Genomic DNA, 21,946 nt, shown 5'->3' with positions numbered 1-21,946 from the left:
GTTGGTGTGAGTAGTAGTTCATTCTTTGTCAGAGAGCTTTACACTCATTTTCCCTTGATCTCAGTGAATGAACTGTGTTTTTAAGGACTGATACATGTATCTTGTGAAATTAGTCGTGGAGGTAAATTGCATGTAAGAATATAAAGAAAAAATTGCAATATGAAAAGAAAGGGAATAGGGAGCTTAAGCCATCCTCTGGGTTATTTGAAGATCCCTCAAAATAAAAGGGTTTATTAGATGATGCCTACTTGTGGTGATTGCAAGGAACTTTCTCAAGAGTCTAAACTTTATTGAACAATCTGTTCTTGTTAGCTGCTTGGTCAGTCTCTCTGAATCTGAGTACACATGTGTTTGTCACAGGAGCTGCATGCTTCAGGCTGACTCGGAAAAGCTGCGACAGGCATGGATTAAGGCTGTTCAGACCAGTATTGCTACAGCATATAGAGAAAAAGGGGATGAATCTGAGGTGAGTTTAAAAACCAAACAAACAACCCCCCTTTTAAATCCTGAAAACTAATAATAGAGAGAACCACCTTTTTATGAGAGGAGAGGGGGAAAAAAATAATCCACTGTTTGACTTCCAGTGGAAATGCAAGGAAATTTTGAAGGCTATGATTTATATCTAATCTATCTTTCACTCCATCTCACTGATGTTACTTTGGCCTATATGTTTTGATAAGATTTTTCTGTAGTGTGATTAAAATTCATAGGATTATTGGGTACTCCTATATTCAGTTCTATACTACTTCTAAAAAGCTAAATATTTTTTCAGTTCTATGGCTTTCCTTGGCCTTAAATGCCGAAGGTACCTTCCTGGGATTCTGGTGCACTTTCAGGATCTGTAGGACTTCTATTTCTTTATTTTAATGTGTCTGTGTTTTGTTTTTTGTTTGGTTGGTTTTTTTTTTTCAGAAACAAGAAAAGAAATCATCTCCTTCTACTGGAAGCCTAGAACCTGGCAGTGAGACAAAAGAGAAGTTGTTAAAGGGAGAAAGTGCTCTGCAGCGAGTTCAGTGTATTCCTGGTAATGCTGCCTGCTGTGACTGTGGTTTGGCAGATCCTCGCTGGGCCAGTATCAACCTAGGAATCACGCTGTGCATTGAGTGCTCTGGGATACACAGGTTGGGGAACTCTTCAGAACTATGTTTGATTTGTGCATTGACTTAATTAGGAAGGGTGGCGTTTGCCTCTTCAAATGTATACTGAAGAAGGGTTAGAGACCCCTGTTGTAAACAGAATTAAGGTAACAGCTTTATTTGCATAAATTAGCGATAAAGCTGTGTGAGGTAAGACACAGCATGCAGTTACAGGTTAATATTTTTTCATGCTGTTTAGGAGCTTGGGAGTCCACTTTTCAAAAGTAAGATCTTTAACGCTGGATTCATGGGAACCTGAACTTCTAAAGGTATGATAGTATTTTTGAAACAAGTTTCTACTTGGTACTTAGATTGTTGTTCTAAAGCCACTGCTTCAGAAAGTTCAACACAGGAAACACTTGCATCTGTATCGTGCATGTCTTTAATTTTCTACTTAAAACTGCTTATAGTTGAGTGCTGGTTTTGGTTTTGTTTGTTTTTGATTTTTTTTTAATTCATGCTTTCTTATAAAATATGCAGTAGCAGTAGTCATTCTTGTTACAAACTTGTGAGTCAGAACAACTGATGACACGTCCAGGTTTGCAAATGCACTTTGAGTAGTAAGTTTCATCTGATACTTTCAACATATAAAAAAGGATATATGTTTACAGACAGTGATACAGTGAGCTGAAAAATTTCGGAAGTACTTTATCAGCCTAAAGCGTGATCATACTTGAATACTCAGATGCCAACTCTTATGTGAGATCTTGATTTTGTACTCCTACTGGCCTATAGGAGAACATTCATGCAACTGCTTTTGTGTGCTATTTGTATGCTAAAATTCTAGCTTGAAATATGATTATGAAAATTATGTGGCACTGAAATTCCAAAATAGGAGCTCACATACGGATGCATGTGTGCAACAGAATACCTGGTGCAAAGCATTTGTTTCTGGCTGTGATGTTCTGGTACTTAGGTATTGCTTCTCTGTTCTGAACAATCAAATGACAATGTGAGTAGGGGTGTTTATCTTGTGGTTTGACCTTAAATAATTTTAATATCAATGCGTTCATGCTGAGGAAACAAAAACCCCGAAAACTATACCTCTTGTCCTGTTCATGTAAATACCAGAGATGACCATTCTGCCTGTTATTAGAAGCAAGAATTCTGTTTGCTGCCATCAATAAGTTGGACTTTGTCAGCCAAACTCTCCTTAAAGTAGTATCTGCAGGTTGTTTTTTGTCTCTGTCATTTTATAGACATAACAGATTATGTTGGACAAGATAGAATAGAATTGATAGAATTGTCTCTTGCCAATGGAATAAGAATAGGTACCAGCAAAGCTGGTGGAAAAGAGTATCTCTGTTAATAAGGCTTGCAGATGTCATTCTGATTGCACAAAAAAAATTCTTGAATGGCAGATGGTCATTTTTGTGGGCCTTTTTCAGAAGGGAGTGGTACTTTTAAAGAGTGACTATACTTTTTGCTATCTTACTTGGCCTTTGGTCTCTTGATTCACTGATGGTTTCATTATCATGGTATAAACCCATGCTTATTCCTGTAAGTGTATTTTTACCAGTGAAAATACTAAGTTGTAAAAATAGGCTGAGTGAGGTTGAAAACAACTAAATAGGTAGATAAAGCCTTTTGCAACTGTACTTGAATTTATTTGTTTTGCTTCATAGCTTATGTGTGAATTGGGAAATGATGTTATAAATAGAATATATGAAGCGAAGTTGGAAAAAGTGGGAGTAAAGAAGCCACAACCTGGAAGCCAAAGGTAGTAATTTACTAGCAGTGCCTCTTAATTCCTTTTCTTGATGTTTCATTCAGCCTCCAGCTTTAAAAGATGCTGCCACTTAACTGTGTAACAGTCCTTTCATTTATTTTCATTTATTCTTTGCTTCCTCTTATCGCCAGTATGTTTTGCTCTCTTCCTTTACTCATTTTTTTTTATTGGGTTTTCCTTCTGTTGGTCCCTTTTGGCTTCTCTCGTTCATTTGTTCTCTTTGGTCTCACTACCTCCTTTTGGTGACAGCTCTATAGCATCCTGCTCTGTCTCATCCACGCGGGCGTGTTGATTTTGTTTCCTGTCTGCTGTACTTGGTCTGTGAGTGCTCCTGGAAGGACCCTGTGGCTGTGCCTTTTGTGTACAGTGACTTTGTTCTTGAATTTGACTTTTGTTCCCTGATTCCCAGAATGTTCTCTTCTTTCTGGCTACGTTGTACATGAGCTCTGCTGCTTTACGGCAACCTTCTAATGATTGCACTGCTGTCTTCTGTTTCTCTGACGCTGATTTGCATTTGAAGGGAGTGTTCTAATGTTTTGTTCTGCTGTATAAGATGTCTTTTAAAACTTCAGGTTTTTTACCAGCTTTCCAGTTCTGTGCTGCTTGCTGTCAGGCAGCTTTATGGTATAGGAAAGAGCGTTTTGTAAGGTGTTGGCAATTTGGAGACAATTATAATAATATAAATAATGAGGGAGATTTGCTAGGTATTCCTTCTAGGGGTAACTGCTTTCCAGCAGTTCCAATAGTAATACTTTTAGAGGCCCTTTCATCAGTTTGTCACGACTGGTATGTGTGTCTTAAGACAATAACCTCAGGCTACAAGAAAAAATATTTCAGTATGCGTTATGGAACTGGTAGCTGTGCCTGCCTGAGGCTAATTATCGTTACAGTTCTCTTGTGCAATCTTGATGTTCCTTTAACAAATGTTGCAATTTATATTTACCTAAGAAACAAAATAAATGATATATTAATGGGTTATGAAAAATGTAAAACATGTATAAAGGATTATTACCAAGAAGTGGTAGTTGAACTAGATGATCGCTGTAGGTCCCTTCCAGCTGAAAGAGTCTATTCTAAGTAACATACAGTAGCTAATGCTTATTTCTTCCACATGCCACTTTCTAAAGTCTCTGCCTGAAAGAAAATATACATGAATGAACTCAACAAAATTACTTTCTTTTGAGCCTTATGCAAAATTTAATCAAGAATCCAATAAGAGTTAGACAGTGTGCTCTTCACCTTTCTGAAGATGTGTCATAAAGTGTCTTACGTGCAGTGCCAAACTACAATTTTGGTTACTGGCTTTGGTATGAAATGGATGTCTAATACATGAAAACATTAAAATGTTAGCTTAACTCTAGGGATTTTGTATATGACAGGCAGGAGAAGGAGGCCTACATCAGAGCAAAATATGTGGAAAGAAAGTTTGTAGAGAAGCAGCCTGCATCAGTATCTCTGCTTGAATCTGGAACAAAAGTTTTGCCTCAAAGTCAGGAAGAGCAAAGGCACAGTAGCCCTGAAAAACCACTTTTGGCAGGGGAACAAGGTGCGGCATCCCAAAAAGGTATTTACACGCTTCTCTCATTAGCTATATTACACATGTCCTTTTTAAAGTAACATATTTTTGTATTAATTGATTTCCTGCCTCATGCAGAGAAATCAGAACCTGTCTTTTAATGGGTCATAGCCTAATTCAGAGGTGTAGGGGAGAAAAGACTTGTTCAGAGATATGCGTTTTTAGGTTGGGAAGAATTTGGAGCGGGGATGCTTATCATTTGGAAACGTATTAACCAACCTTCTTTCCTCCGTACTTTCATCCTTCTTAATTTTTCCAATAACGTTCTTTCCTGCCCTATCCCTTCCTTACTGCCTGCTTTGTGCTTTGCTAACTTGCATGTCCCAGCGGTTGCTGTAAGTAGCGACGAGGCGAGGCGGGAGTCTCTGTTCTGTCCTGATGAACTAGATTCACTCTTCTCCTACTTTGATACCTCTTCAAAACTACGTAGTAGTAAGTACTACAGCTACAGCGTGTTCAGTATTTGCACTAGTAATCCATTGTGTGTTGTGGCCATCTCCCTGCCTTTAATCCATTGTCTCCAGGCTACTGCATTGCTTAGTGTGTTCATGAAATAATTTAAGCTTTTTTACTTATCCTGATCTCTTCCTTCTTAATAATCTTCACATTTATTATTATTATAAATGTTATGGTTGCAATATATGACATCATATTTTTCTATGGATAAGTTAAGAATATTGAATAATTACTAGTCACGAAACAAAAAAATGTATTCAGGACCAAGTATAAGAGCTTGTTTTATTATCATGGTATCTGTGAAGAGTAGGTAACCCACGGTCTGCATAATAATTACAGTTTCTCCCCAAAACAGTACAAAGCAGTGACAGTGGGATCCAGCAGAGCGCTGATGACAGCAGAGAACACCTTGCCTCTACTATATCAGCTAACAGTTTGTATGAACCAGGTGCGTTAGGCTTTGCACTTCAAGATGAAAATTTAATCACTTCATGGTAGCATGCTGTTATCAGAGATTAGTACGTGGTGGTACAATTCACATCTCTTCTATCCTGGTGGGCTGAAATATTTTTAACAAGGATAATAATTGCTTGAGTGACCTTTCTCTCCTCTGGGCTCGGTAGCAAGAATGACACTGAATCCTTCTAAATGAGTTCAGGCAACTATGTTTTTTTCCAGTCAGATGATACTGAGCCAGAACTTTGTTTTTTAGCAGAGAGCGCAATGCTGCATTTTGATACAGACAAGTCTCCACAGAAATGTGTAATCCTTTTATAAACAGCGAAATCCCTGGAGGTGGCATTCCTGTTAAGTCACAGACAACAGGCTCTTATGTGCTACTTGAGCATTCTTGTTTAATTTTTCTGTTTCCCACTTACATGGAATTGACGATATCTTTAAACATTGCCCCCCTCTTTACTCAGTTTTATAAATTTATCGATTAAATTATTTGCTCTCTAATGTTAGCATCCTGGGCTGACAGATGTATTGAGTAGGGTTTGTCAAAATATCTGAAACATTTATTTATAAAGCAAAGTTATTCTTCTACCTCAAAGCACTCTTCTGAGGTATGTTTTAAAACCAGTAGTTCACAGCTGTGGTTTGTAGGCAAGCAGCATGTGGCTTGGATCCTTTCTTTGACTGCATTGTAGAAACATGATGCTGTAACTCGCAAAGGCTTATATGTAACAATGTCTTTATCTCCCAGACTTCACTCTGTGTAATTTATTGAGGTGAAAAGAAAGATTATGCTTTAGTCCAAAAGATATAGCCACAGAGAGTAATTGGTAAATGACAGTGGTATCTTAAATTAGAACCGTGTTAACCTCATTCAGGTGTATTGGCAGATAAAGATGTATTTGTATGACTACATTCCTGCAGGAAATTAGTTTTATTCATATCTTGCAGTATACAATAAAACACAGTTTTAGCCTAAAATAATGTCTTAGAAATGACATGGAATAGGTAAATCAAAGAATATTCACACATGCCAGTAATGTGGAAACAATGTTTTCTGGGCAGTAATAGTTCTGTAAAGCTGGCCATGCCTGAATGTGGGAACAAGCTAAAGGCATCTGTGGCTTGTGGCGGAATGGGGCAACAGTGCACAGCATTCTGCAAAACCTGAGCTACCTTATGCCAGACAAATTAGATTTTTGGTCAGAATTCTAGGAGGTACCTTATAAAAACAGGGATTACAATAAGCAATTTTTTCCCTTTCAGAAGGATACAAGCAAGAGTCGTCTTTGTTCTGTGACTCCAAACAGCCTAGTCCAGGATTGCAGCTGTATCGAGCTGCCTTTGAGAAGAATCTTCCTGATATGGCAGAAGCATTGGCCCATGGAGCTGAAGTAAACTGGGTCAACATAGAAGAAAACAAAGCAACACCACTCATTCAGGCAGTGCGGGGGGTATGTGATATACAGCACCAGCTGAAGTGGGAGGAGGGGAAGGGGAATAATGGGGATTTTTCTGTGTCACTGTTCCTTTTAACTGCTCACTTTGCTAATGAATGATAATGTGATGCAGAAGTTGTGTTTACAATGTTCTCTCAAAGTTATTTCTCAACTATTTTTTTCCTGTTAATGCTTTGTTTGGAATTATATAACCTAGTAGTGTTTAAATTTGATATGGAAGCAAATCCCTTTTGCTTCCTTTGCCACATGATTCAGTGGTGAGAAGGCAGAACAGGTTTGGCTTTTATTCTAGAGATCTGGTGCTGAATTGTTTCTTTGCTTTTATTCCATAGGGTTCATTGGTTACTTGTGAATTCTTGCTGCAGAATGGGGCCAATGTGAACATCAGGGACATGAAAGGAAGAGGACCCCTGCACCATGCCACAGTTCTAGGACATACTGGGTAACTCACTGCTCCCGAATTTGTAAATGTTCCCCCTTTACTGTAGTTGTTAATGTGAAGCTTCTTGATTTCCCCAGATATTGTGGCATTTTAATATATTTCAGGTCATCTAGGTTTTTCTTAAACTTTTGTGGTGAGAGAGGAAGTAACATTTTGAATTAGCAGTCTCATCCACTAACAAAACACACATCTGTAAACACACTTTGGTGCACTTTGTGAAAACATGTATTTAATAATGCTTTGAAATAGCCTGAACTTTTGGTGAAGACTCATGAGATTTTTCTCATTTTCTTAAGAAATATAATGCAAATAGGAGCAATAGTGGTGTGTGAGGGCCAAGGCTTCTTCTGACTCATCCCACCTGTGTGTTGCAGTGAGTCTATCTCATCTCAAAATGTACTGCATTACATCTTAAGTTTTGGAATCGTGGCTTTTAACTGAAACCCTGTACCAGCTCAATTCAAATGGGGACATAATCTGGTTGGTGGTGCCCAAACTCTTTGCATGGATGAGTTCTAAATAGAGTGCAACAACTTGGGAGAATTTAAAATGTAGGTGTAGTCAGTATGCTGTATTTATAAAGACGAAGAACTACAATAGCAGAGAAAAATGAGATCAGTTTCTACTGGGTAAATCAGTCACCTGTGAACTGTGTTCTTTCCTGTATTGATTTATCCTGCTCAGTGGCTCTTGGTAAGAGGGACATGGTTATTTGGTTCTACGACCTAAGATGATACGGGAAGGTAGAGTCTCCCTTCTAAAGGGCTCAACTCCTTGCTGCACTAGCATGATTTGAGTTAGGCTGTCTTTCTACTGTGGACTAAGTAATTAAAGGTTTTGCTTACTACTGTATTGATGTCTTAATTGTTCTAGATGAACAGCACTGTTTTGATATGTTGAGGAGAATTTTGGCAATTTAAGCCAAATATGTTGCATCTAGCTTGAACTTATTTGCCGTTTTCCTTTATTGTTCTGAAAATTATTCTTAAATATTTTTTCTAAACAGACAAGTGTGTTTATTCCTAAAACGAGGAGCAAACCAGCATGCCACTGATGAAGATGGGAAAGATCCATTGAGTATAGCAGTAGAAGCTGCAAATGCAGATATTGTAACATTGTAAGTTGTATGTTCTGGTTTTGACTACGTAACTAGGTTTTCCTGTTCAGTTTCAAGTTAAAAATACAATAAATGTCAAAATGCCTTTGCATAAAAGCAGAGAGCAAAAGAAAAATCAGAGAGAGTGCGTTAGCTGTAGATGACCTCACTGGCGTGAGGTTCAGGAGTGCATTGCAGGTGTTAAATTGCAGTCTTTCAGTGCTTTAAAGATGACATTGTTCTTTGTTTCCTAAATCACAGGTTGCGTTTGGCAAGGATGAATGAAGAAATGCGTGAATCAGAAGGACTCTATGGACAGTCAGGTCAATACTCTACTAATAACCATACTGAAATGCAGTATAAGAAGTGTATTCAGGAATTTATCAGTTTACAATTAGATTCTTAGGATCTGGGGGAAATTTAAGATGGCTTCATACAATGATGTTTTTTATAAACAACTAACACATGTTAAAGCTTCATTGAAATTCACTGGTGTGACTTAAATTATTTAGGGGACATAAAAGGAGAGTGTTTAAAGTACTTTGTTGTAGTAGTGTATGTTACTACAGCCATTACCAACCTGTTTTGCTAGTAATTGTCCACAGTCTTCTCCTATTGATGTTCCATTGAAATTCATGTAATGTTAGGGTTTACCTGACGTTATTTACTAGCAGCCTTCTGACCCAGATTGCTCAGAGACAGTTGAGGAGTTCATCTAATTACAGGATACCATTCTCCTTCCTGTGGAATGGTTGTCTTTCTTTTGTAAGAAAAAGTGCTTGAACATCAATATAGAAATGTACATCAACTACTTCAAAATAACTCCAGACAGAAGTAGGAAAGTATTATTTTCTCAAATTTTATTTTTAAATATTTTTATTTAAGATCAAATGAGAAACAAAACAGTTATTCGTAGCTATGTATTTTTGTATGTGTAGTATCTTACCATTTGATTAAAAAAAAGGGATTGGCAGACATTTGAGCCAACTGGTACAAAAAAAGTAACACCTTATATTTAATGAATATGTACAACTTTATTCTCAGGCACTCAGTCCCAATTTACACTATGTTCTGATGTGATATTTATGCAAGCCATTTCTTCTGTTATGGTATGATTCCATAGGAACCTAATTTAATCTCACACAAATATTAATAATGAAAGCACACTTGATTTTCAAGTTAGACAGCTGAAAACACACTGCTATACCTGGCAGTAGTGAAAGGCAAACCTTATTTTTAAGGTTGAGTGCTGAGTACTCTTGGCTTGCGCCTATAACGCCCTTATGTATTTTCCATGGCTTCATACGGATTATGTGTGCTTATGTCTTTTACCAGATTGGGGCTGGTATATACTCAAGGGCAATATTGAGTCTTATGTCAGTATCTCAGATGAACTCTATCAAATAAACTAGATTTATTTAGTATGTCCTTAAGAGCAGATGTTCTTCAAATTTATTTTTAAACAAATCTTCTAGGAAATTCAAATGAAAACAATAAAAGTACTATAGACATGCAGACATTAAAATTATTTCTTTGGCAGAGCAAGAGATAATGTAAAAGTATATACTTGATTATGAGCTTAAGTGAGGAAGAATTCCCCACTCAGAAAATGCACCATATATGAAAAGGTCTATTGCTAGTTTGGCCATTTTGGCCATTTTGAATGTAAAGCTGTTTCCCAATATAATGCGTACTACTTCACTGGCAGCCTGAAGGTAACAAATACTGACATATTTTGGAGTCTCCTCACTCTTATTTTAAGTAGTAAAATAATTATCAGTTTCAAATAGTAAAATGGCTTTGTTTTAAGCGAAGCAGGTATTTTGATTCAGAAGTTCTGTGCTAAATCATAAGTGAATATTTTAAATTATTTAATTGACCTGTTATAAATCCAAAATTATTAGAAAGCAGAAAATGTGTTTCTATAGTTTGTACAAAAAGCCTCAGTTGGTTATTAAACATTACAAATGTTTAGTAAACTGTTTTGTTCATAATGAATACAGACACTAGTTTCATAAAAATATGAATGTGTTTTAGATGGAGGTGGGAGAGATTTTCCCTGACATCTTGTCTAAAATATTTTTTAGACAGATTCTTCAATTAGGGAGGTGAAATAAAAAGCTAGCTAAGTCCTTTCGTTGACAATATCTTGACCTTTATCAGTTTGTATTACAGTAGAATCTAAGGACTGCAGTTGATACTATCTATAAATATCTGGATCAGATTGTCAGTCTTACCTGTTTACAAGGATCAGATACAGTGGACAGTAGAGCTGCCACAAAGGGTGGACCTTGCCCAAAATCAAGGAGAGGGTATCATTATAGTTATTTTTGAAATTCAGGCTACAGGCCATAGCACAGTGCCCCAGCCAGGAGATCTCGCTGTAGCTTTGGGTAGCATAGCTCTGCTCTTGTTCGTTCTTTACTTGCTGAAGTCTCAGCTGAACTAAATATTTGAGTGTTTTAAATGTTAATGTCTGCTGACCTGCAAGAAGGGTTGTTGAATGTATAAGTGTAAGCACAAAACCTGTCTCTGCTGTGGCAAGGTATGATACCTTTACGTGGTCATAAAGGAGGCAGGTCTCTTTCACTCCATACGCACGTTAAATTACCTGCGCTGCCCTTATTTTGGAACTCCTCTTTTCCAAAATTATGATTCTAGAAGAAAACAAGGATTTTTAAGACAATTGTGTGTTTGCTAGGAGCTATGTGAGGGGAAATATCAATGCATGAATTTGCTGTCTTCAGAGCGAAGCCAGCTGCCTATTTCTCCACTTCAGAAATGCAGTTGATAAACGATTACTAGTGTAGCTAATGACATCAACATTTCCAATTTCAGTATACCCGGCTGGTTTGAGCTATTGAGAGAATGTAGGTATTGCTTTGCAAGGTACACTTGGTCTTCCAAAATATTCCTAGAATTGCAACCAGCTGAAACTAGCTCATTCCACAAAAAGTTTGTTTCTGGTGGTAGAAGCCATATGCACCATTGTACTGTTCCTTGTGTAATACTTGAGTGCTCATCTTCTGGTGCTATGGTATGTCTGCTAACTATTTGATATTAGTAGTGCTACTTTTTCTTCCTATCTTTTCTTGAATGTATGATGTGTGCCTTTTGAGTTACTCTGGTGTTAAATGGTAAAGCAGTGTTATAGTATTTTTGTACATAAAATCTGCACTTTAGGGAAAACATTGCTTGGAAAGGGAATTTCCAGATTCAATTTTAAAGTAGGATTTTAAAATAATTATAAGGTTTACAGTATTAAGTATTTTAATGCAGCATACAAACAAAAGGGGCACTTTATTTTAGTCTATTTTTGTATGTAATACCTTTTATGTAATAGAGCCAAAAACAGAGCCACAATGTATCTTGTGAAAATGGCTTTTGTTTCTTCTTTCAAGTTAATATGAGAAAACCAAATATGGCAACTTGAACTACAGTACTAGTTCAGCAGTGGAACCCACTTAAGTATTAAAAGCAGAATTGCTTTTATCATACAAGCTTGATTCCAATTTGTGCTCTTCATAGCTGTTCTTTTGGTGAATGCTACAACTCCCTTCATTCTGTGCTTGTCTCCCAGTGCCAGCAGTTATCAGAAACTGTTAAAATGTGTCCTGTGCCTGCTTCATCTCTAGGATATACTTGAAACTAAATCTGAAAACCAAGAGGGAATTTCACTAGAACTAACTTTTCCTGGTAGAGCAGTATTGAATGTATTTATCTTTTGAAGTCTGGGAAGAATTGTCATTGCACTTTTATTTAAACCCACATGCCATGCATGTCAAATATTCCTGGAAGGTCAGTTATTTCTGAAAGTGTTTTTGAATGAATGGAGTCTCATCTCCAAAAGAATAATAGTTGTAATATTGGAAATGCACATTAAAAGATGGAAAAACAAACCAGTGTAACTTTTCACTGTAGTGCAAACTTTCAAACACACACAAAAAATCCTGTTAAAAACTGCTTCTTGGAAAGAAGTGGTGGAATAAATACTTTCCTTCCGCAGTCATATTGGCGGGGGTGTGTGTGTGTAATCTTAGTGTTCAACATACAATATGAGAGAGGTTTTGGGTTGATATCTTTGTCATGCTATTAGTCAAGCTGTCAGCAAGGAACAGTAGTGCTGGGATCTTGTGTCCTGGGTGGGGAAGACAGTAAAATTTGGATGGCTGCATAGTTCCTGACTGGACTAAATGTTTTATGCGTTTGATTCCCTTTGAAGGCAACAGGGTATCATTAATGTTTTAAAATGAAACCTGAACTCAAGGCCCAAAATGCTGCAGCAGGTGAAAGAATGTGAAAATGTCAATTTTTAGAGGCAGAAGAATGGCTTGGCAATGACTCAAGAAGTAATCGGTCCTGAATGTGTTTTCCTGTGTAGACAGGGGGTGGGAGGGAGACAGGCCTGGTAGAAATTGCTGCCATCCCTCATTTTGGAATATGTACTAGTAGTCAGGTTGTGTTTAAGCACAAAAGATGAAGATAAAAAAAACAAATGGAAGATGGTGTTTAAGGACAGTATCATCTCTCTTACTGATAAAATTAAAAGATATAATGAATGTTCAGTAATGCATGTAAAAATTTATATTTGCTGAAGTAATAGACCAAAAGGATTTATGAACATTAGTCTCTCTAGTTAGGATTGTTTTCTTTATACTGTTTCTTGCTGATTGTATCTTTCATGGACAGTTCTGTCTGGCTGTAAGAATTCCGACCTCTGTTTCCAAGTAAATCTTTATTTATGCCATAATTCTACTTTTTGGAAGAGAATCTTGGTTAGCACTCCCTTGCAAAAACAAGGATTTTGTTCTTTAATAGCTAATAAACATTTTTTTAACATTGCTTTTGAAATGCTTTCATTTTTCCTTTCTAACTCTGAACTTTCCTCTGTGTGGCTGCCTGTGAGGTACAATTTCAGGTATAGTTTGGTTTTGTTTAACTTCCTTCTGCAGAATGTGCATGCAAGTAAACAGTCCCAGAGAGTTCACATCAGCATCATTCCATCTATAAGCAATGTTTATATGTGAATAAGTGTTACACAGTAACTGGTAGTGCAGTAGGACATTAGTGCAACAGTGGATGATGTTAACTCCTATCCAAATGTTTAAAACTCTTTCCCTTTTCTTTTCTACCCAGGAGATGAAATTTACCAGGACATTTTTCGTGACTTTTCTCAAATGGCATCAAATAATCCAGAGAAGCTAAACCGTTTCCAGCAGTCAGATTCCCAGAAGTTTTAAGTATCAAGAAGGACAAGAACCTGATCCTTATTGTGCACGTCTTTTTTTACTTTAACAGAACGAATTACATGGATTTTGTTAGATAGTTTGGAAAAAATGACCACTTTAATGTCGCGTTAGATTGCGGTAGCTGGGGAAGTGTATGAGTTGTTTTATGTTCTACAATACATATACCTCAGCAGCTGAAGAAAATGTTTAAAAAGGAATACCGGCGAGCTCAGTATAAAAATAGTCCCTGTTAGCAAGTATGAAGTTTGTGGTTCATACATGAAGCTAGCAGAGCATAGCTGTATGCATTGCGGACTCTGGATGGCAGGGTGATCAGACCAGCTTTGCAGTTTGGTATCCCCATCTGTTATCTGCCTCCCTGTTGCCATAATGAATGTGCCTCTGACAAGAAGGTCTGGGTTGCATTTTCTGGGACTGTTTGGAAGGGAAATCAGGTAATGGCTTACTGAGTTGTCCTATTTGTGGGCCTGTAACTTAACAGATTCTCTTGTTCCTGTGCTGACTGTGGTTAGACGTAAGCTCTTAATAACAACAGATGGTAACTTCTGCTCTTTTGCAAGCTCTTTTTCAGTGGAAGCTTTAACACCAGGTTGGCCCTTATGCTAGTGACTGCAGGTCAGTCACAATAGGTGCATATCCTGGAGGACCAAACTTCAGAAAGCTTTTTTCCTCTTAAATTAAACTTACTGTGCAGCAAGTACATTTTTAAATGAGCATGTGGAACTTTTCATGAAAAATAAACTTAATCCTGCTGGACATGATGTGGGGTTTGTTTTCAGTAGTTGGACATCAAAGGTTGACATTTGAGATGTGAAAGTAAATATTGAGCCAATGGGGTTTATGTGGAGCAGTTGTATGAAAGCTGTTTGATACCACCTTCTTGCTCTTCTCACTACTAGCCCTAAGCTGAATATATAACATCTCATATGTAATGCAGCTGCCCTAATTTTAGGGCAATCCTTTATATCAGGAAGCAGTATCCTTTATAATCCGCAAAGATGTGTAGGTATACGTGCTGCCTAAACTAAGGCGTGCAAACGAAAACTTAGGGATTTCACTGCATGTTTCTGCAAGGTGACAAATGAGCATGGTCTCCAGCTGTATTCTGTGGGTAGCAACACGGTTGGCTTTAGTCAATAGTGAGCTCCACTCTGCTGATGTGCATGTATAAATGGTGTCTGTAGATACATGCTTATGTATTGGTTATTTAATACCTAGATAGTTATCACCTGAAGCCCCAAAGCAGCAGATACAATTCTTTATGCTCTATTTGTCTGCCCTATGGACAACTTAAGGAGATTTTTTAGGTAACATAGCATCAAAGTGAGTTTTTTAACAATCCTAATAGCCATGGCATTATGCTAACCTGCTGTTTAAATGTATTTAGGAAATTAATTGGCTTTTCTCCAAGCTGGCTAAGATAAGCAAAATTGGATAAAAAAGTTTCTCTAAAGTCTGGTAAAATTAAGCTTTCTGGCCTACTAAATTTTAACAAGGCATTTAGACTATTGACAATTTTGCATCAGATCTGGATGATTATTGCTGCAAAGTTGATAGCATTTTAAAATTGTTTAACAGATTCTTTTTCCAAGCAGAAGAATCTTATAAAATAGTTCTTGCTTTGTGTGTAGTCTAATTATGCTAGAAGAAGCAGATTCTGCCCATTTAAAGAGTGTATTTATTCTGAGTAATAAGAAATGTAGGAATATCACCTGTAAGCAGTAATTTCTAGTAAGTTTTTTTTTTAAATAGTTGTGTATGAAATGATACTATACTTCCTAATCTGCATTATTTAACAGCAGTGGATGTTTTAGTAGATCTTAAAGTAAAATTCCCGGTGTACAGATGGGACAATGTAAGATATGACTACGTATAGTATACACTTTAAACATAGGCTTTTCTGAAGATTTGTCTTTTGCAGCCTACATGACAGGCAGTATATAGTGTGATTGGTTGTAATGTAAAGCTACCTAAAGCTTAATGGCATAATCGCTATCTCAGTTGTGCTGCTGGAAAAATGCCCAAGACACTTATTTTAAATCTCCACTGTTAGTTTCCTTCCCAGCCATAAAAATTTCCATGACAGATTTTGCAGGACAACTTCCTGTAGACAAAATGTTACTTCCCTGTAGCTCAGCAGATCCATGTGCTGCATTTCCTACTATAATCTGTCTGGGAAGCAGTATCAGTCTATTTATGCTAAAGGACTAATAACATATGTGATCCACAGGTTGTATTACTCTTGTCAGGAGCTTAGGAGTTTTAATGGTTCAGGGAGTAGGTATGTCACCCCTGATCCTGCAGCCTCGTCCCCCAGTCCTTGTAGGTATGCTAGGGTGTCTGGTGTGAGCTGCATTCAGTTAAAGCTCTTTTCAGGTCAGGTGCAATCATATGTGAGGATGTTGCTTATCAGCAAAAATGAATATGCAATGTATAGGAATACGAAATGTACTGAGGCTTAGTCCTACCAAACACTGGCAGACTTGGTGCTCCAGGGCCTCTGTAACTCATAGGATCCATCCCTCAGTAATACAAAGCATGATTATCTCTAGTACTCTGAAGATCTGGATTTCTATATTGAGTTCTGACTCAAGTGCTAATCTTCTCTCAGTGAGGAAAAGAGGCAACTTCCATTTCTATTACAATATGAATCTGAGTAAAACTACAATAATAGTAAGGTTCCATTGTGGGTTAATGTCTTATACTCTCTACCAGATAATGGAAATCTTCAATTCCAGTTCATGTTTCTCTGTAGGTAGGAAGTACAATAGGTCTTAGCTGCTGAGGTACAAAGCAGTAGATCCTGAACACAGTTTAAAATCAGCTTTCACATGGGTTTTTAGTAATTTACTAGATAGCCCATTGAAAGACTTTTACAACATTTTTTTAGCCAGAGTTATGTCATGTGTTCCAAAGATCTCTTGGAAATGTTGAGGAGCTTGATATGTGTTCTAATGTGTCTTGACTTCAGAGGTATAGCTTACTGAAATTGCATGTTGATTTAAAATGGTGTTTGTGTGGTCCAAATCGTTTCGATTGTTCATAAGGTTTCACACTTCATGTTAATGTCAGGACAGTGCATATAAACTTAAATTTCTGAATTATCATTAATCATGCCACTGAATTATATTAGATACACTGGAACTTGTTTCCATAAATTTGGATGAAGGTGGTAGATGGTAGAAGTCTTGCTTTGCTTTCACAAGCTGTTAGATATTGCAGTCTGAACACAGTGTTTCAGTTGCTCATTAGTAGGCTGGAGACTTCAGCTTCCTTACCAATTAGGTCCTAATCCAGGAAGTCACTAAAATCGTACTTCCACTGATTTTAGACGATTTGGATTGTACCTTTTGTTGCTTCTAATGTTAATACAGAATCCTTTAAAACTGCATTTATCACTCTGGGGGGTTTTACGTTTTACCTGGTTATATACCGAGCTGAAATAGCTTCAGAAAATGCAACCAGACCTTCCAGCGGCTATCAGCAAATCCCCATACAAGAGGAAGTTTCTCCTGTGTTGCAGTATGACATCAGTACACACGTGTTGTCCAAATTTGAAGTTCTCCAGATTTGAAGTTCTCCTTGATAAAACAAAAACTTTGTAGCACTAAAGAAAAAGGTGAGACCTAGAATAAGCATAGGGTTGGCTGCACTGTCTCCAGGACTTTGGTGCTTCTCTGCAGCCACCTGTGTTTAAGTATGGATTGTGTTTTGATCATGAGAATCTCAAATAACAGCATGAATACAAAAGGATGACTTCAAAAAATTACAAATAATGTGTTAAGTACTAAGAATGTAATATTTTTACACTGTTAAAAGGACTGAGCTGATTATTTAACACACTGAAAGTTTTTTGAGGGTCAATTTTGCAAACTACCCTCTGAGCCCATTCACGGGTGGACTCTTTTTCCTAAGTTAGTTTATGCCACTTCTTTGTGCACCCCGGTAGCCAAAATGTCTCGCGCTCATGCTTGCACAAAAGCACATTTTTTTTTTAAAACAGGGACAACTCCAGCGGGCAATACTGGGGAAAAGGATGAATGTACCACTTTGGTATATCCCCTTTCATATGCTTGCTTTATCTTTCTGCGTACAGTATTTTCCTGTTTCTCTTCCCATGGAAGGAGATGATAGAGGAGGAAAAAATCCTAGTCACTTTTGTTAGGATCCTTGATTTTTCCATGTTTTGATAGAAATCACTTAAGAAATCATTGTTTCCTCCAGCGGAGGGCTTACTCTGTCTGAAATAATGAACTTTTTCTTTTCTTTATTTGTGTATCTGTCTGTATTGGGTGTATTTTAAGCATTCCAGCAGTAAAATGCTTTCCTTCTCCTGTGCACTCTTTTCCCCTTACAATGTAACTGTAAAGAATGTATAACCTGCCCTCGTTCGCGTTTAATAGCGTTGTAGCCTTTGTATCCAAAACTTGAAATGTAGTTTTCTGTAGTTTGTCAGTGTAAATGAGAGAAGCGCGTTATTACCTTCGTAGTTACTGGATTGTACATGCTGTAAGGATTGTAAATACTGTGCTTGATTAAACCTGTGCGTGGTGTGAGGGGCTGCGCCGGGGGGCGGGGCGATGGGCGGGGCACGGCGCGGCGGCCCCGCCCCTGGCATGGCGGCGATGGGCCGCGCGGGCCGGGCCTGGGGCTGGACCCGGGCCTGGGCCCGCTCCCAGCCCTGCGCCCTGCCGCTGGCCGCCGCCCTGGCCGTCTGCGCCTTCTACTACCTGGGCGGCGGCGGAGAGACCTTCTCCAGCGCCACCCGCCGCCTCCGCGCCACGCCGCCCGCTCCGGCGCACCGCCACCCTCAGCGCGGCGAGGCGGCGGCGGCGGCGGCGGGGGGGAGCGGCGGCCGCGACCTGCACCTCCTGCTGATGTTCACCAAGGCGGAGCGCAGCCCGGCCCTCCCCGCCAAGGCGCAGGCGGCCCTGCGCTCGCTGCTGCGGCACGGCCGGCTGGGCGGCGGGGAGGCCCTGCACCTCCACCTGGTCACCGAGGGCGCCAGCAGGGACATCGGCCTGGGGCTGCTGCGGGACCTGCTGCGGGGCGCCGCCTTCCGGCACCAGGTGCGGGCGGGGCGGGGGGGGCGCGACCGCGGGGCTGGCCTTGGCCGGTCGCCCACCCGCGGGGACGCTGCGGCTGGCGGGCCCCGGCATCTCCCGGGGCTCTCCGGGACCCGCCCTCGCCGCCCGCGGGGCTCCCGGGCACGGCAGCCTTCCCGTAAGGCGAGGGACACAGCCAAACAGGCAAACTCCCCTAACCCACAGCCCCTGCCCCGGCTCCCCCGTGGCGCCGCGCTGCTGCCCGCCCGCGCCGGAGAGGGCCGCGTCTCTCCCCGGTCTCACGGAGCCTTTGAATGGCTTGTTCTGCGCAAGCCGAGAGCCCGCGCTCCCTGCGGCTGCCGGCCGGGAGGTGTCCCGGGGCGGCGCAGGGGTTTTCTGGCCCAGGGCCGGGTGGCTGCGTGGCCCCGGAGCGCCTCTGGCAAGCCACTTCTGCTGGAGAGCAGCGGTTGCTCCGAGCAATGCCGCTCCTCTTCCGGAGACCCTCTTGTTAGCCCCGGTTCAGCACCTTGGCACAAGGACCACGTGTGCCTGTGTGTAGGCGGCTTCCCAAGTGGTGCTGCAGACCGTGATCAGAAAAGGCTGGTGTCTTGCTGTTGGCGGCTCCTGAGAAGGGGAACGGAGAGCCTGCAAAGGCTGGAGCGCTTCCACGTGCAAATGTTTATCCTGCTACCTGCCAGAGAAATGGTTCTGCCTCCCAAAAATGAGTTGGTGCAATCCATGCGAAATCAGGCTTTCCTTCACATCAAACAGGCGTCTGAAAGCTGGTGGAGTGTTAAGTTCAGAGACCCCGGGTAACGTGACACTCCTCTCCTGAGGTGCTGCTGCTGAGTATTGCTTGGAAGCATCGTCTACTTCTGCTGTAAAGTTTCATTCCTCATCTTTCAGCTATTTAATGTCAGCTGAATTCTGCTGAGAGGTAACCTTAATGATGTTCATATAGGTCATTTGTTGGTAAATAATCCCACCTCTCTCCTTTCTTAAACAGCACTTTACTAGTGCTGGTGCTCAGTTGGTTCCAGCCTAGCTCAGGTGTGTGGTATCATGTTCCCTGGAGTGGGTGGACCCTCTGGGCCACCATGGCGTGCATATCCCTTGTGGACACCCTCTGTGTGTGGGGCTGCCCTACTGCCGTCAGCTCTTCTCAGAAAGCAAACCCTTCTGCAGGCAGCCTTGCCAGCGTTGCTTCTCCAGGGGGGCGTGGGCTTGAGTTGAATGTTACATGAGGTGGGGGCATTAAGGGATGTGTCTGTTGTGGGGTGGGCCTCTGTGTGTAGGTGCTTGTGGACTCAGTAAAGCCTGGCTCATGAATCGCTGAGTAGGTCTTGCACCAGAACTGATCTCTTGGGTGTAAGCAAGCAGCGTGGTGTGGAGGGCTCGGGTGAGATCTCACTGGCATCTACTCAGTGGGACAGATTCTTCCCTCTCACCTGGCAGAGCCTGATGTATCCTGGTTCCATCAGCTGGCCTATCGTTGGCACTACACTTCAGATGTATCCACTTACCTGTTTTTAGGGAGAGTTCCTAATACAGAGCAGAGGCTGTTGCCTGCTTCTCAAGCATATGACCTCACCCCTAATACTGTGCCAGTTTCTGGTACACCAGCAGGTGACAGCGCCTCTATTCTTCCTGTAGCCTACCCCATTGCTGCTCTTTATCAGCAGGAAACATCACCCTAACTTGGACCTTGGGTGCTGCTAAATTGCTGACTGTTGTTGATCTTGATGCTGAGGTAGCTCCAGCAGTAAACCATCTCCATCCTGAGACCTCTACTTTCCTGGTTCTGTTGGTGTCCCCAGGACACTCTCCTGGTTCCTTTGCTGTTGTCCTAGAGAAGGCTCAGAGACAAGGCTTGATAAAGTGCTCAGAGGGCAGCTTGAGCTGCTGAGGCAGGATTGATAAAAACCCTGAACTTTCTTTTTCTTCATGAGGGTTTGATTTGGGTTCTGCTTTTGGAGCTGCCCTTGCTCTGTCCCCCCCCCGCCAGCAGAGCTGGGATCAGTCAGGTCCTCTGTTAGAGTGAAACCCAGGAGTTATCCTGGATCCCAACCCTTGGGGAGGGCTGTGGGCCAGCTCTTATCTCTGATTCAGGAACTTTTAAATTTCAGCAAAATCAGGAACTTTCAAAATCTGGAAACTGAAGCAGCCAGCTGCAGCATGCAGAGGGTGAGAGCGGAGGGGCTTTGGGATGCACCGTGATGGGGTGCGTGGGAGCAGCTTAGGCGCAGGACCCTCCTTGCTGTGCAGAGCAGGGCAGATCTCGCTGTCCCGGTCGTGGGGCAGTGGTGACGTGGCGTCACTGGGCCCACAGTGCCTGTACAGATGTGTCCCACATGTGGAGCTGGGAGCACTGCATGCCGACAGCGAACAGCAGATGGAGCTGGTGCTCTGCGATGTGGTGCCTATGTGGCTTTTTGGCGTGGGGTGGAGAGCAGCAGGGACTGAGAAAGATGGCCAGAAAGCATCCGTGAGCAGCAGTGCCAGAGGAAGGACTTGTCGCACGCCGATACCCACCCAGGGCCTGGCCTTCCTGCCCATGCCTTGCCCTCTAACCCCTGGCTTGTGGAGGTTGTGGTGGGCTTTTACCAGGGCTTTTATGCTCACAGTTGCAGAGAGCTTGTGTTGTCCTGTGGGTTGCAGGGTGATCTGTGCAGCCTCTCCCACTACCTGGTGAGAGGGAAGTGCCTGGGAGCAAGCCTGGGCATGTCTCAACAGCTGATACTGCGCTTACAAACAGCCCTGACTTATCCCGTTTCCTGCAACTCTGGGCTGCATGCTCTGACCCCTTGTGCTGATTCATATCGCTTATTTATTCCGTTCCCCTCCAAGAATAAAATTAACTGCATGCTCTGCTCGTTGCTCTTCCTGGTTGCTTGTTTAGATCAGCCCCGTGGAGGATGCTGCCAAACACTGACTCCTTTGCAGGTCTGGTGCTGTGCAAAGACACACTGGGGTGAATGTAACTGAGCTGCCATGATCCTGCTCTTACAAGACAGCTGCAAGGATATCCGTCACAAGAAGAAGAGAAAGTTAAAGAGAAATTAAATGTGGGTTGAAAGGGTCTTTTCTCGGTGCAGGACGTGTTTATAAAACTGTCCTTGCCCAGGAAACCCCTAGAACTTACTTTTCCTAATGTCCTCAGCAAACATGGTTGGATTTAGCTATAGGGATTTACTGAAAGCTGCTACACAAATAAATAACAAAGTACAAAATTAGCAGCAGATCAACAAGCCGTGCTAAAGTCAGCAGTGAGGAGAGGAGAAACCCTCAGAGACCTGGAGAG

The 21,946-nt window shown here is 41.1% G+C and overlaps 2 protein-coding genes across 2 annotated transcripts in view; both read left to right on the top strand.

The window, feature by feature from the left end:
* Window positions 1-14,356, top strand: part of ACAP2 (ArfGAP with coiled-coil, ankyrin repeat and PH domains 2) — a 67,999-nt gene extending 53,643 nt beyond the window's left edge. Inside the window, exons 13-23 of the mRNA XM_064457622.1 lie at window positions 361-466; window positions 913-1,121; window positions 1,336-1,405; window positions 2,762-2,856; window positions 4,245-4,429; window positions 5,253-5,345; window positions 6,620-6,807; window positions 7,146-7,255; window positions 8,262-8,372; window positions 8,613-8,674; window positions 13,488-14,356. Of these exons, the coding sequence (XP_064313692.1) occupies window positions 361-466; window positions 913-1,121; window positions 1,336-1,405; window positions 2,762-2,856; window positions 4,245-4,429; window positions 5,253-5,345; window positions 6,620-6,807; window positions 7,146-7,255; window positions 8,262-8,372; window positions 8,613-8,674; window positions 13,488-13,591 (1,333 nt within the window). The 3' untranslated portion in view covers window positions 13,592-14,356. The remainder of the gene's footprint in view (window positions 1-360; window positions 467-912; window positions 1,122-1,335; window positions 1,406-2,761; window positions 2,857-4,244; window positions 4,430-5,252; window positions 5,346-6,619; window positions 6,808-7,145; window positions 7,256-8,261; window positions 8,373-8,612; window positions 8,675-13,487) is intronic.
* Window positions 14,357-18,177: 3,821 nt separating this feature from the next.
* The window catches only part of XXYLT1 (xyloside xylosyltransferase 1), a 38,171-nt gene continuing 34,402 nt past the window's right edge, over window positions 18,178-21,946 (top strand). The window contains exon 1 of the mRNA XM_064457621.1: window positions 18,178-18,669. Within this exon, the coding sequence (XP_064313691.1) occupies window positions 18,181-18,669 (489 nt within the window). The 5' untranslated portion in view covers window positions 18,178-18,180. The remainder of the gene's footprint in view (window positions 18,670-21,946) is intronic.

Source organism: Phalacrocorax carbo, chromosome 7 (assembly GCF_963921805.1).
Source record: "Phalacrocorax carbo chromosome 7, bPhaCar2.1, whole genome shotgun sequence".
Taxonomy (NCBI): domain Eukaryota; kingdom Metazoa; phylum Chordata; class Aves; order Suliformes; family Phalacrocoracidae; genus Phalacrocorax; species Phalacrocorax carbo.
Note: the sequence above shows the minus strand (reverse complement) of the source record. Positions and strands in the feature narration are given on the sequence as shown.